At 46.4% G+C, this 13,966-nt stretch overlaps 1 protein-coding gene across 1 annotated transcript in view; it reads left to right on the top strand.

Moving 5' to 3' along the window:
* The window catches only part of SCARB1 (scavenger receptor class B member 1), a 112,146-nt gene that overhangs the window by 75,921 nt on the left and 22,259 nt on the right, over positions 1-13,966 (top strand). Inside the window, 6 exon segments of the mRNA XM_043963721.1 lie at positions 2,913-3,008; positions 3,495-3,610; positions 4,292-4,458; positions 9,766-9,797; positions 9,799-9,828; positions 9,830-9,886. Coding sequence (XP_043819656.1) covers positions 2,913-3,008; positions 3,495-3,610; positions 4,292-4,458; positions 9,766-9,797; positions 9,799-9,828; positions 9,830-9,886 — 498 coding nt within the window.

The raw sequence follows: 13,966 nt of genomic DNA, 5'->3' as shown, positions 1-13,966 counted from the left end.
AATTCTCTGGAAATCAGCAGCGATGTGTCAAGGGCTTGTTTATTTTTATTCTCATGAGATTGGGCACCTCTATCAGTGTGTAGCAGGCAGGTGCAAAAGATAGGGGCTAACAGACCCCATTTTAATCCCCAGTCCCTAATGCAAAATAGACCCTCCCCTTGTTCATCATTGGCTGATTACTTAAGGATTATAATCTATGCAAGAAAGCTAGCTAACCAGAATGCAGTATTCTTAACCCTAATTTCCATAATTATTCTTTTGAGTTCTTAGGTAATGGGGAAGGGACACAGGGACATTCCTTCAGTCCTCTCAGGGGAGCACCTGGTTGAGAGCAGCTCAGGGCTACTTGAACCACATGATCTGTCTGCCAGAGGGAAGGGGAATTGAGACCTGAATCCTCAAAACAGGTTCGGAGGAATGTAATTTGAATGGTGCTGGCTGTGTCTTACTGAGAGGAGACCATTGCTCCTTTCCTCACAGATACCCAGATGTTTTCACAAGTATTGGGGAGGAGAATAGAATGGCTCCAGCAGATGAAGGTGTTTGTTGGACACTTGACACTAGCTGTGTGACCCTGGGCAAGTCACTTAACCCCCATTACCCCACTAATAATAATAATACCTGCAGACCTTTAGCAGTAGAAGGGGCTTTGTGTATTCCAGCACCATCATTTGACTGAGGTCCAAACCTCAGCCTGGTGAGAGGAAGTTACTTGTTCAGCATCATACAGAAAGTTAGCTGCAGAGGATTGAGGAAGGGCTGTTTCTGCTATTCTGAGCCCCTTTTAATGTGAGCCTAGGCTTATGGTGGGCGAGAATTTCAGAATTATGGAATCTGAGAGTTGGAAGGGTCTTCAGTGGCCATTGAGTCTCAAATGTAATATTTTATTTTTTCCCCAATGACATGTAAAATAGTTTTTAATATTCATTTAAAAACATTTCTGGGGTCCAAATTCTTTCACCCTCCTTCCCTTCCACTCCTCATTGCAAAGGCAGGTGATTCGATAAAGGTTATACACGTCCATGTCAGTTGTCAGCCCATACTTGAAGGGAACCTCCACCCACTGATCATCTGTCCTCTGTGCTAGAGTACTTACCATACCACCTCACCCAAGGAGAGAGAACCCATCACCTCTCAAGGCATTTCTGATGGGTCACCCTACATTTGTCCTTTTGACAACCACCACCCATTGCTGCTGATTCTACTCTCTGGGGCCAGAGTCTAATCCCTTCTCTCACATGACTAGAGACAGCTATCATTCCACACCCCCACCCCCACCCTGAGTCTTCTCTTCCCTAGGCTAAGCATCCTTAGTTCCTTCATCTGACTTCAGTACTTCAAGGATGAAGACCCTTATCAATTGGGAAGGTTCCCTCCATTGATGTAGAGGGGTTGTAGTCTTCAGTTTCATTGGATCATAGCTCTGGGAGGCCATCTAGGCCAATCTCGTTGATTTTACAGATGGGGAAACTGAGGTCCAGGGAGACTAAGTGAGTTGGCCATGGTCATGAAAGTAGATGAGTGTCAGAGATAGGATTTGACTCCATAACTAAGACTCTATTATATACACCTTAGTGGTCTATGTGTGTTGCTGTGACTGAAAAAAAAATCACTCAGCCCGTCAATAGACATTTATTAAGCACCTACTATGTGACTGGCACTGTGCTATGCACAGGGGCGGGGTATACAAAGAAAGGCAAAAGAAAGTCCCTATCCTCTAGGAGCTCACAGTCTAATATATGTAAACAACTATGAGAAATATCAGCCTGGTTATGAGCTTTTCCTGATCTGGGCTGGCACTCAGATGACCGATGTGGAGTCAGTCTAACATCAGGCAAGACCCGTCCTTGAGGCCTCTCTAGCTTGGCAGGACCTGCTTGAAGCTAGACCCTGCCGCCATAGCTTTGGAGAAGAATCCTCAGTAAGTGAGCCTATGAGCTGTCCTGATGCAGTTCTCCCTAATATCTGGGGTTAACAACTTCCTCTAAAAATTAGAGCCATTTGACCTCAAGGAAAGAAAAAGGATTTTGGTAGGCAGAACCAAGTAATACAGTGAGGCACCTAGGTGGTTCATTAGAGCACTGAGCCTAAAGTCGCAAAGATCTGAGTTCAAATCCAGGGTCACACAACTAGTAAGTGTCTGAGGTGAGATTTGAATTCAGGAAGATGAGTCTTCCTGACTCCAGGCCCAGTGCTCTATGCACTAGGGGGCCACTTAGTAAGCTATTTTATTTGGAACCAATGGAAAGTCGGACATGGATTAAAAAAAAAAAATGCCACAAGGACAAGATAGATGAGACATGGTTAGATAGTTATCTGCAAAAGATTGGGGGGTGGTGTCTTAGTGGACTTTACGCTCATTGTTAGTCAACAACTGCATATGGCAGCTTAAAAAAAAGCTAGTGTCATTTTTGGCTGCATTAAGAAACATAACATCTGTGATGTCATGGGAGGTATTAGTTGGGCAGCTAGGTAGATAGAGTGCAGAACTTAGAATCAAGATATCCTGAGTTCAAATCCAGACCCAAACACTCACCAGCTAGCTGCATGACCCTGGGCAAGTCACTTACCATGTTTGTCTCAGTTTCCTCATCTGTAAAATGAATCAGAGAAGGAAATAATCAAACCCTTCTAGTATCTCTGCCAAGAAAACCCCAAACGGGGTCACAGAGAGTCAGACACAATTGAAATGACTGAACAAGAAACAAAATAACTCTCATAACAAGAATGGAAAGCTGATGGGAAGATTCCTGGAAGGGGCTCTCTCATTGCCCTCCTCTCTGTTTCAGAATACACCAGTTTCGTGCATACTCATATAAATAAAAGTCTTGTTGAATTAAATTGAATAAGCCTACATGTTCTCTGGGTTCTTTTCCCAGGAGACTGACTTGTGTCTCTTCAATTATCCGTAGTTAAACAATTCCAATTCAGGACTATTCACTGTGTTTACGGGGATCAAAGACTTCAGCAAAATCCATCTGGTGGACAAGTGGAACGGTAAGAGCAAGGTAAGAAGCAGGACAATAGTAGCGGGTGTTAAATGCCACTTTTCTTACACGATTTCCATCGATCCTTAGAATTGGTCAACAAGTATTTTTTATTTTATTGTTTCCCTGCATCGATCAGAATTTAAGCCTTTCAAAATTGTTCTTTTTTACTGTGTTGTTAATGTAGCATAAATTGTTCTCCTGGTTCTCCTCTCCAGAAAATTGCCCACGAGTGGCCAAAGGTCTTGGGTCACTATAACTCATGAAACGGTCTACAGGAAGTGTGTTCGACACAGTCATAAACATCAGAAGAGAATTAATTCTTATAGCTATCCCTTTCCCCTTTAATTTGTTATTGTCGACAAATCCGTCAACTTGTTATTGCTAATAAATAGTTAACTTATTGCTAACACATCGTTAACTTATTGCCAATATAGTTAACTTGTTGCTAACAAATTCATGAACAAGATAACCAATTTGTTAATTTGTTGTTATTGTTGTCATTAGTTAAACTACTGGAATTCAGACCAGTGCAATATGATTAATGGGACATCTGGACAGATGTGGGCCCCTTTCATGACTCCAGAGTATAACCTTCAATTCTACAGCCCAGAGGCTTGCCGGTAATGACTTATTTATGGCTGGGTTTGTAGGGATATGCCAGGCCACCCCCAGGGTGGCAGGATCCACTCCTTAGGGGCTGCTCCCTAAGTTTGTGTTGGGCAAAATCACAATGACAAAGCTGAAAAAGGGACCTTGGAAACCAACTATCCTAGTTTCCTCATTTGATAGCAAGAGGAAATCAAGTCCTGGGGAGGAGGAAGTAACTTAACTTGCTCCCGTGCCCCATGGTGTGTGTGTGTGTGTGTGTGTGTACAATCGACCTTTGTCCTATTATCATGTCTTTAAAAAGTTTGTATCAATACCTTTTGCCTTTACATTACAGTCATTTCCATAATTAGCTTATTAGCTTCCCTCCCTCCCCTACCATCCGTTTTATTTTCTAACCAATGAGTAAAAACTATGGGGGAGAAAAAGCAGTTCAGCAAACTAGTGGCAACTGGATTTGCCAGGCTCTGCAGTAAGCCAAATCCCTTCACCTGTGAAGTGAAGGGAGGGATTATCATAAGTCTGTTTGAAGAATAATGTCTGAAAGTCATAATCAGGTCTGTGGTAGAACCGAGAAGAGAAACTGAGTCTCCTCCTGGCCCCACTTTTGGTTTCCTGGGTAGTTAACTGATATTTTTATCTTCCTGGTTATGGATGATACTTTGTTCAGTTCTGTTTCTCTCTCAACCTTCTAGATCACTGAATTTTGAATATGAAAAGTCAGCAGAGTTCAAAGGTATTCCCACTTTTCGGTTTGTGGCTCCTAAGACCTTATTTGCCAACGGCACCGTCTACCCACCGAACGAAGGCTTCTGTCCTTGCCTGGATTCGGGAATCCAGAACATGAGCTCCTGTCAGTTAAGTATGTAAGCCGTGCTTTGGCATTGGTTTGTCTTCTGGCTCGCTGGTAGCTCTGCCAGCCCCCTGGTCAGTGAGCATCTCGATGCTGCATTTTGTAAATGCACCATCTCTATCAGGCACACGTAAGTGCCAGGAATAAAGAAAGAAAGGCAAAGAGCCACAGCCCCGGTGCTGGGAGTGGGGTGGGGCGTGCTGATGGGGGAGACAGGAAAGGCTGGTTATCAGAAGCGTAAAATAAATCTGATGATATGGGTGCTCCAGAGTTGGAATGGAAGTTTGCAGAGTATGGGCGGTGGCAGAGCGATTCAGTGGTGTTCTGTCTCTCTTCCCCATATGTCTTACTTGCCACCATGATGAGATCCTGTGGGTGGGCCATGTGCGCAAGGGTAGCAGAATTCCCTTTGGAATAAGTACTCTGCCAGTTTGGCTGAGCCCCAAGGCTAGCGGTTCCCCCAGTTGTGAAGTTGCCTTCACCCACACTGACCCCACCCTTATCCTTCAGCGATTGGGTACAAAGAAGGGCATGGATCTGCTGGTGCCCAGAGTGGGGGCTGCCAGGGTGGTGGGGAGAGGGCCGGACTTGGAGGAAGGAAGACCTGGGTTCCAATCCTGCCTCCCACACTAGGCTCTTCCCCCTCCCCCTCCCTTCCCTCCTCCCTAAACACATCACTCAACCTCAGTTTCCCCTTCTGTGAAAAGAAGGGGTTGGGCCAGATGGCTTTTGACGTTTCATCCCTTGGATCATTTCCAAATAGAAGATTCTGTGGAGCATTTCGATTTCTTTTTAATTTCCTGTAGATGTGTCTCCCTTCTCCCTAGCTAGGTCTTACCTATAGCTAGCATTTCTACAATATGTTGGGGTTTGCAAAGTGAGGCCTCCCCAGCCAAGGTAGAGCTCAGCTGGGGTGTGGCCAAGCCCCAAGGTAGTTTCCTATTTTAACTAATCTTTTTGAGGAATCTTGGTGGTGCAGTGAATAGAGATAACATACATTAGCTCGCCTTATCCTTCTAATAATCCTGTGAAGTAGGCGCTATTATGATCCCCATTTTACAGGTGAGGAAACTGAGGCAAACAGAAGTTAAGTAATAGCTATAACAACAACAACAACAACAATAATAGCTAACATTTATATATGCCTATTATGGGCCAGGCACTGCGCTAAGTAGTTTACAATCATTATCTCATTTGATTCTCATAACAAAAAATGGGAAGTGGGCGTTCTCATCATCCCCCTTTTATAGATGAGGAAAGCAAGGCAAGCAGAGATGAAGTGACTTGCTCAGGGTCACACGGCTAGTAAGCATCTGAGACAAGATTTGAACTCAGGTCTTCCTAACTCCAGGTACATCGTTGCATCCACTTGTGCCACCTACTTTTCTCTTCTTGCTTGACTCTACCTAATGTTTTAGCCTACCAAGATTTTTTTTCTTCTTCTAAGTTTTAGAGAAGATTGTAAGCCCTAGTAAGTTTCTTCATGGCTAAAATGCCACAAGTGGGCACCCTGTTAATTCTTCACCCTTGGGCAAAGTCCCAATTGCCAAGCCCTAGTTACAACTCCTTCCAGACTCCCTTTAAACCTCTGCACCTGCTCTGGAGCACACAGCTCCTGCTGTAGCCTGCTTGGTAAATTGTCCTCCCAGTCAGTGTACCCTGGCATTGGCTGGATGGGTCAGTGAAACAGGACGATTTTCTGCAGGGCTTCTCTTGCAGAAGTCACAAGACTGTAACTAGCTATTTTTTTTTCCTCCCAAGGCAAACAAACAGCACAGAAATAAGTCCGGGGTACAGACAGCCTGGCACGAGCCCTCAGATGCCCTCAGAGAGCCGGCCCAAGATATTTGCTAGTTTCCAGTTTCACTCATTCTTTTTGGGACAGTTAGGTGACTCAGTGGGTAGAGCATTGGACCTGGAGTCAGGAAGACCAGAGTAAAAAATCTGACTCCAGACCCTCACCGAGTTGTGTGACCCTGGGCAAGCAACCTCTGTTTGCTTCAGTTTTCCAATCTATAAAGTGAGAATAACGATAGTACCTCCCTCTTGGGCTTGTAATGTGCTTTGCAAACCTTAAAGCTATGGGAATGCTGCCTGTTATTGCTAACTGGCTGCTGGTTTGATTGCTTCTAGGTAGCAGAAGGTCTGTAAGTGTCATTGTTGGTGGCCCCCTGGGACAAAGCCTTAGCCACCTTGCCCCATCCCAGTTATGGCTCTGAGAGGGTCCTGTGCCCAAGAGCTTTTGTGTTTGTACAGACTTAGAACTTGAAAGGACCTCAGAGATCATTTGGTTTAGTGGGTCTCAAACCTTGTGCTCTCAGGCCTCTTTACACCCTTAAAAATTATTAAGGATTCTCCTCCCCTCCCCGCCGCCTCCCAGTTCCCAACCCAGAGAGTTTTTGTTTATATGTGTTATATCTGTGGATATTTACAATATGAGAAAGTGAAATGGCTTAGAATTATTGTAAAAATAATGTTGATCTCATGGACCCCCCCAAAGAATCTTGGGGACCCCTGGGGGTCTACAGACCATGCTTGGCTAAATTTTAGCCCAAATCCTTCAGTTTTCACATGAGGAAACTGTGCCAGAGACACACACACACAGATATATAGAGAGACAGACACACACATAGACAGAGACATAGAGACACACAGACACACACACACACAGAAAGAGAGACATACACACAGAGAGAGACACACAGAGAGACATACACAGAGAGACACAGAGGGAGAGACACACAGAAAAAGACGTACACAGAGAGACAGAGACAGACACACACAGAGAGACACACTCACAGAGAAAGAAAGAGAGACACAGAGACACAGAGAGACACACACACAGAAAGAGAGACACACACAGAGACATGGAGGGAGAGAGACACACACACAGAAAAAGACATACACAGAGAGACAGAGAGAGACACTCACAGAGAAAGAAAGAGAGACACAGAGAGAGACACACAGAGACACGGAAGGAGAGACACACACAGAGACATGGAGGGAGAGAGACACACACACAGAAAAAGACATACACAGAGAGACAGAGAGAGACACACTCACAGAGAAAGAGAGACACACAGAGACACGGAAGGAGAGACACACACAGAAAAAGACATACACAGAGAGACACAGAGAGAGACACAGACACAGAGAGAAAGAGAGACACACAAACACACAGACACACACACACACAGACACACACATAGAGTCCGAGAGAGGGAGGGAGACACACACACACAGAAAGAGAAAAAGGGAGGGAGGTAGAAAGAGACAGACAGACTAAGCCCAAGGTCACATAAGCAGGAAGTGTCATAAGAGGGATGCTTATAGAATTTCTCTTTGAAGGTCCCAAGAACATTATGAGAGCGGGGAAGAAAGTCTAGAAGAGAAAGCCCACCCTCAGAACTCTCAGAGAATCGTGCCTCGGTGCTGTCGCAGGGACCAGGTTTTTGCTCAGCCAGCACATCCTAATCACCCTATCAGGATGATTTTGATGGTGGGGGAATTGCTGGTGTAAAAGGACCATCAGGTTGTAAATTAATTAAGAGTTATTGGCCCAGCGTCTCTTGTGATCCACACTGCAGATCAGATCTCTGGCGGCAGCTCCCACATACCAAACAGGTTGTGCGAGGTATAGGACAGATTTGCTGCTCCAGCTCTGTGCTGGGTCTGGCTTTGCGTGCCCATGTGGGAGGCCGGTGAAGGCATAAATTAATTAGCAGTTATCACCCAGGTCTATCTCTTTCACTTCTTCCTGGAAAAATCCCACAGAGATATATGTGCAAAATTGTGTAACTACCACCATGAAGCCCAGCCTGCCAGGCTGGTAACGACCCCAACAAGAAAAACCCACTAGCAAATTGATGGGTTCTGCTACAAATTGAAAAGGAGTGGAGTCTTGGTTGGGCATCTAGGTGGTACAGTGGAAAGAGCACCAGGTCTGGAGGCAGAAAGACCTGAGTTCAAATCCAGCCCCAGATACATACTAGTTGGTGTGACCCTGGCAAGTCACTTCACCCAGTTTGCCTCCATTTCCTCATCTGTAAATAAGCTGGAGTAGGAAACGGCAAACTGCTCCATTATTTCTACTAAGAAACACCCGCATGGGGTTAGGAAGAGTTGGACACAACTAAAAATAACTAGACAGTGTCTTTTTTGAAATTATGGGGTTTGGGGGGCAGCTAGGTGGCTCAGTGGATAGATCACCGGCCCTGGAGTCAGGAGTACCTGAGTTCAAATCCGGCCTCAGACACTTAACACTTCCTAGCTGTGTGACCCTGGGAAGTCACTTAACCCCCCCATTGCCTCACTAAAAGAAAAAAAAAAAAAAGAAATTATGGGGTTTGGGTTTTGATCAGGAACACCTGCTTGTATTTATTTGGGCCTGGCATGAAAAGATGTGGGATGAGTGTCGTCCACAAGCCCTCTGTTGTGAGCGCTCCTCCTCTCTGTAAATGGGGATGGTGTCTGTCTGCCCCTCCCCCATCCATGTCCTGGGGTCATAGGGTTGATGCCACCTTATTCAGCAAATATTTATTAGGTGATAGTGGATTCAGAGTCAGAAAGACTTGAATTCAGATCCTGCCTCTAGACACTCTTAACTATGTGACCCTAAGCAGGTTGGGTTAGGGTTAGGAAATGGGGATCATAATATCACCCCACCCCCTGGGGGTACTGTGAGGACCTAATGAGATGGATACTTGTAAAGTAATTTGCCAGCCCTATAAACCACAAGCTATTGTTGTGGATATTTCACACAAAGCTCTGATTGTCCGTGACTGATTGACCCTAGGAGTCAGCCAGTCCCAAATCCTCTCATGTCACAGATGAAGAAACCAGCCCCTAGAGGAAGGTGACTTCCCAAGGTCACACAGATAAGTGCTAGGCCTAGGACTAAAATATCCCCGTGTATATGTGTACATGCTTCTTCACTGAAAGCTAAGTCTGGGCAAATGTCTCCTTGGACACCTTTGGCTCTCTTGCTGGTGATCTGCCTTGGTCCCAGCCTGTCCTCTGTGATTGATTGAAAGAGAGAGGCTTTCGTGTTTCTGTATTTTGCCCATTTTTCATCCCCCTAGGGAAGGCAGGAGCCGGTTCCCAGGAGGAGTCGGAAGCTCCCTTTGTCCAGCAGCCCAATCCAAGCCTGGCAGAGAGCCGAGGCAGGCTCCTTCTCCTGCCTGCTCTGGCATCAGCCCTGCTTCAGCCGGGCCGTGGTATAGGCAGCAGCTTGGCCCGGCTACGTGGGTCTAAACCTCGTCCTTTATCTGGCTCTGGCCTTGAGAGGATTCACCCTTCGTTCCTTGTCTTTCCCAGAGGCCCCGCTCTTCCTTTCCCACCCACATTTCTACAAACGCAGATCCGGTGCTGCTGGAGTCCCGTAATTGGGCTGCATCCCAGCAAGGAAGAACACTCCTGTTCACTCGAGGTTCACCCGGTAAGTCAGCACCTGCCTCTGAGGCAGTCCTTGTGTTGGGGAGGGGCTTGCCAGCCCAGTGTGGGCTACTGGAGGCAGCTAGGTGGTGCGGTAGATGGAGTTTGGGCCTGGAATCCGGAAGACCCTGAGTTCAATGGGGCCCTGTGTGTCCTCACTTAAACCGTTTGCCTTAGTGTCCTTATCTGTAAAGTTAGCCAGAAGAAACGGCAAAACCACTCCAGTATCTTTGCCAAGAAAACATCAAATCTGGCCTCGAAGACATTTTCTAGTCTGTGTGACCCTGGCTAAGTCACTTAATCCCATTTGCCTCAATTTCTCATCTTTGAAATGAGGTGGAGAAGGAAATGGCAAACCACTCCAGTATCTTTGCCAAGAAAACATCAAACTCTGGCCTCGAAGACATTTTCTAGCTGTGTGACCCTGGGCAAGTCACTTAATCCTGTATGCCTCAGTTTCCTCATCTGTAAAGTGAGCTGGAACCAACCCAGAATCTTTGCCAAGGAAACCCCCAACGGGGTTACAAAGATTCAGAGGTGCTCCAAACAACTAAACAACAATGGATTATTTCTCTCCCTCTTCTTCCGTGTCTCTCCTCCCAATCCTATACTTTAAAAAACAAGCAAACTGGGGGCAGCTAGGTGGCACAGTGGATAGAGCACCAGCCCTGGATTCAGGAGGACCTGAGTTCAAACGTGGCCTCAGACACTTAACACTCACTAACTGTGTGACCCTGGGCAAGTCACTTAACCCCAATTGTCTCATGCAAAAAAAAAAAAGAAAAAAGAAAAAGAAAAAAAACCAAGCAAACCCTTCCCTTGTCTCTCCTATCATCCCAAACTGTGGGCCTCTCTGTCCTCTCTGCAAGGATTTCCCTAAGCTCAGGGTGCACACCCATCCGCCTCTCACTCCCTTCTTCCATCCTCCCGCTCTGTGGGGATCATCCTTCCCCAAGGTCACCATAGCGGTGGAGGCTGAGTATCTCATTTTGGTGGCGCTCTCCCAGGTCGCTTCCTTCTTGCCTTTTTTGGTGGCTTTCGACCCTGCCGCCTGCCAGCTCTTCCCTGTATCTTTTCAGCCGCCTCTTCTCAGTTTCTTTCTCCAGCCCCATCATTCCTGTCTCGTGTGCAGTGTGTGGGTGAGCCCAGCCGCCTCTTTGCTTCCCTTTTTAGGAGCAAAGTCTGTGAACTTTTTTTGAAATTTGGATAACCGAATTTCAGTAATAATTGGTTTTTCTTAGACTCCTATCTATACATTTTGCTTTACATATTTAAAAGGATTTTGCTGAGAAAGGGGTTCAAATCCCGACTGCCAAAGGGGTCCAGGACACAGAAAAGGTTAAAAACCTCAAGTCCGAGCAATATCATTGGGTTCCTGTGGGTTGAGCGATCTCTTCTGTGAAATGTGACTCCTCAAAGCTACATATCCACCGTTCTTCCCCCTCTTTAACTACAATCCACATCACCAGCTGCCTGCTGAAAAATCTCCCCTGGATCCCCCCCTCCCCTAGAGACCTCATACTCATCATCAATGAGATAATATAAAAAAAAAAAAAGTTTAGCACAATGTCTGCCACACAGTAGGTGCTTACTAAATGCTTATTGACTGGCTGACGTAGGAGTGCTTAAAATGCATGTGAGGGGCTTTGTCAGGTAGTGAAGTGCTTCACTCATTTGGACGCCATAGTATAGAAGTTTAAACAGCTTTTTGGGGAGAAATTGCGTCTATAAAAGGGCTATAAAGGCTGTAACTAATTAATGGTTATTGGTCTGCCTAGTCTCCTAGACAGCCAATTAAACAGAGATAGCCCCCAGCTTTAAACGTGTCAGGCCGGCACATTTTATGCCAAGCCAGCAAGGTTTGTAGGGTTCAGGGGATGGGCCTGGGGCATTTTGCCAATAAGCTCCCCTGTGGAGAAGGCAATGGGTATGGGAGCTTTGCCCCTTCTGTTCTGTGTAGACATGACCCAGGGACTCAGAGGAGAATCAATGGAGGAGCTGGATCTTTCTTTCTTTCTTTCTTTCTTTCTTTCTTTCTTTCTTTCTTTCCTTCTTTCCTTCTTTCCTTCCTTCCTTCCTTCCTTCCTTCCTTCCTTCCTTCCTTCCTTCCTTCCTTCCTTCCTTCCTTCCTTCCTTCCTTCCTTCCTTCCTTCCTTCCTTCCTTCCTTCCTTCCTTTCCTTTCTTTCCTTTCTTTCCTTTCTTTCCTTTCTTCCTCCCTCCCTCCCTCCTTCCCTCCCTTCCCTTCCTTTCTTTCTCCAGGGTCACCCAGCTAGTAAGTGTATGAGGCTAGATTTGAACTCAGGTTCTCCTGACTCCAGGGTGAGTGCTATATCCTCTGTGCCACCTAGCTGCCCCCTAGCTGCTTTCTTGGATGTGTGTGAGGGAATTCTGCTTCTCTTCTAACATTGTGTAAGCCATACCTGAGGCTGGTCATAGAGGCGGCTAGGTGGTGGGCCTGGAGTCAGGATTCTGCACTGTCTGACAAAGCTCTTAGTTCGAATTTGACTTCAGACACTCCCTAGCTGTGTGACTCTGGGCAAAGCTCTTCCTCTTTGTCTGCCTTGGTTTCCTCATCTTTAAAATGGGAATGATAATAATAGCACCTCTCTCCCCTGGTTGTTGTAAAGATCAGATGACACAGGTAACATTTGTAGGGAAATGAGTGTTGTGGGTTTTTGTTTTTGTTTTTGTTTTTGTTTTTGGTGAGGCAGTTGGGGTTAAGTGACTTGCCCAGGGTCACACAGCTAGTAAGTGTCAAGTATCTGAGGTTGGATTTGAATTCAGGTGCTCCTGACTCCAGGGTCGGTGCTTTATCCACCGCGCCACCTAGCTGCCCCCACAGGTAGCATTTGTAAAGCATCCAGCGCAGTGCCTGGCACATGGGAAGTGCTACAGAAACGTTAGCTGTTATTACTGTTGTTGACACAGACACAGGAACTCACTGTCTCTCCAGAATAGAAGGATATTTTGGTGGGGGGAAGGAGTGGGGGAATCTGTGATTTTTATCAGTCAGAAGGCATTTATTAAATGCTCACTAAGTGCTAGGCGCTGAGCTAAGCACCGAGGATACAAATAAAGGCAAAAAACAGGCCCTGCCCTCTAGGGGCTTACAATGGAATGGAGGAGACAAGATGCCTATAGCAGATACCCACAGAATAGGTAAAAGAAAACCTTATAGGGGGGAAGTTTTCTGCAGAAGATGGCTTTTGTGCTGAAGGAAGCCAGAGATTCTTCGAGGTGGAGGTGAGGCGGTTGTTGTTCATTCATTTCACTTGTGCCCGACTCTCGGTGACCCTGTTGCAGATTTTCTTGGCGTGGGTACTGGAGTGATCTGCCGTTTCCTTCTCCAGCTCATTTGACAGACGGGGAAACTGAGGCAAAGAGGGTAAAGTGACTTGCCCAGGGCTACACAACTAGGAAGTGCCTGAGACCAGATTTAAACTCAGGTCCTCCTGACTCCAGGCCAGTGGAGTAGGGAAATGAATTCTGGGCGTCGGGGACTTGGAGGTGGGAGTGTCCTGTACAATAAACAGTAATTAGGTCAATAGGGTAGGATTCTATGACTGCATGATAAATTTCAAAAAGACCAGAGAGGTAAGAAGGGGCCAGGTTATGGAGAAACTGGAAACACCAAGTGAAGGACTTGATTTCTGATTCTGAAGGCCATGGAGAGCCAATGGTATGTGAGTAGGAGGGGTGCCCAAGGTCAGGTAGCTGCCGGGGGAGGGCCGGAAATCAAACAGGAGGTGCAATCCTGTAGGCAAAGGGGAATGAATGGGGTCTCCAAGGGCGGAGGCTGGGTGAGAGGAGCCCAGAAGGGAAGGGAGAAGCTAGTGCTTTGTGGGCCGAGCAGCCGAGGAAGCTGCACAACTGGGGGACTGGGAGGATGGTGGTACCCTCCATAGTGGCGCCCTCTACAGGTACAGGTCTGCAACTACTCCACATCAGGAGCTTCAGGGACTCAATGCAAGTCATGACGCAGGTGTTAGAGGCCAGATCTTTCTGCCTCTGAATCGAATTGTCTCTGTCTCTGTCTCTGTTTCTCTGTCTTTCTGTCTCTTTCTGTCTCTTTGTGTCTCTGTC

Source organism: Dromiciops gliroides, chromosome 1, assembly GCF_019393635.1.
Source record: "Dromiciops gliroides isolate mDroGli1 chromosome 1, mDroGli1.pri, whole genome shotgun sequence".
Lineage (NCBI taxonomy): Eukaryota > Metazoa > Chordata > Mammalia > Microbiotheria > Microbiotheriidae > Dromiciops > Dromiciops gliroides.
This window is presented reverse-complemented; position numbering and strand designations above follow the sequence as displayed.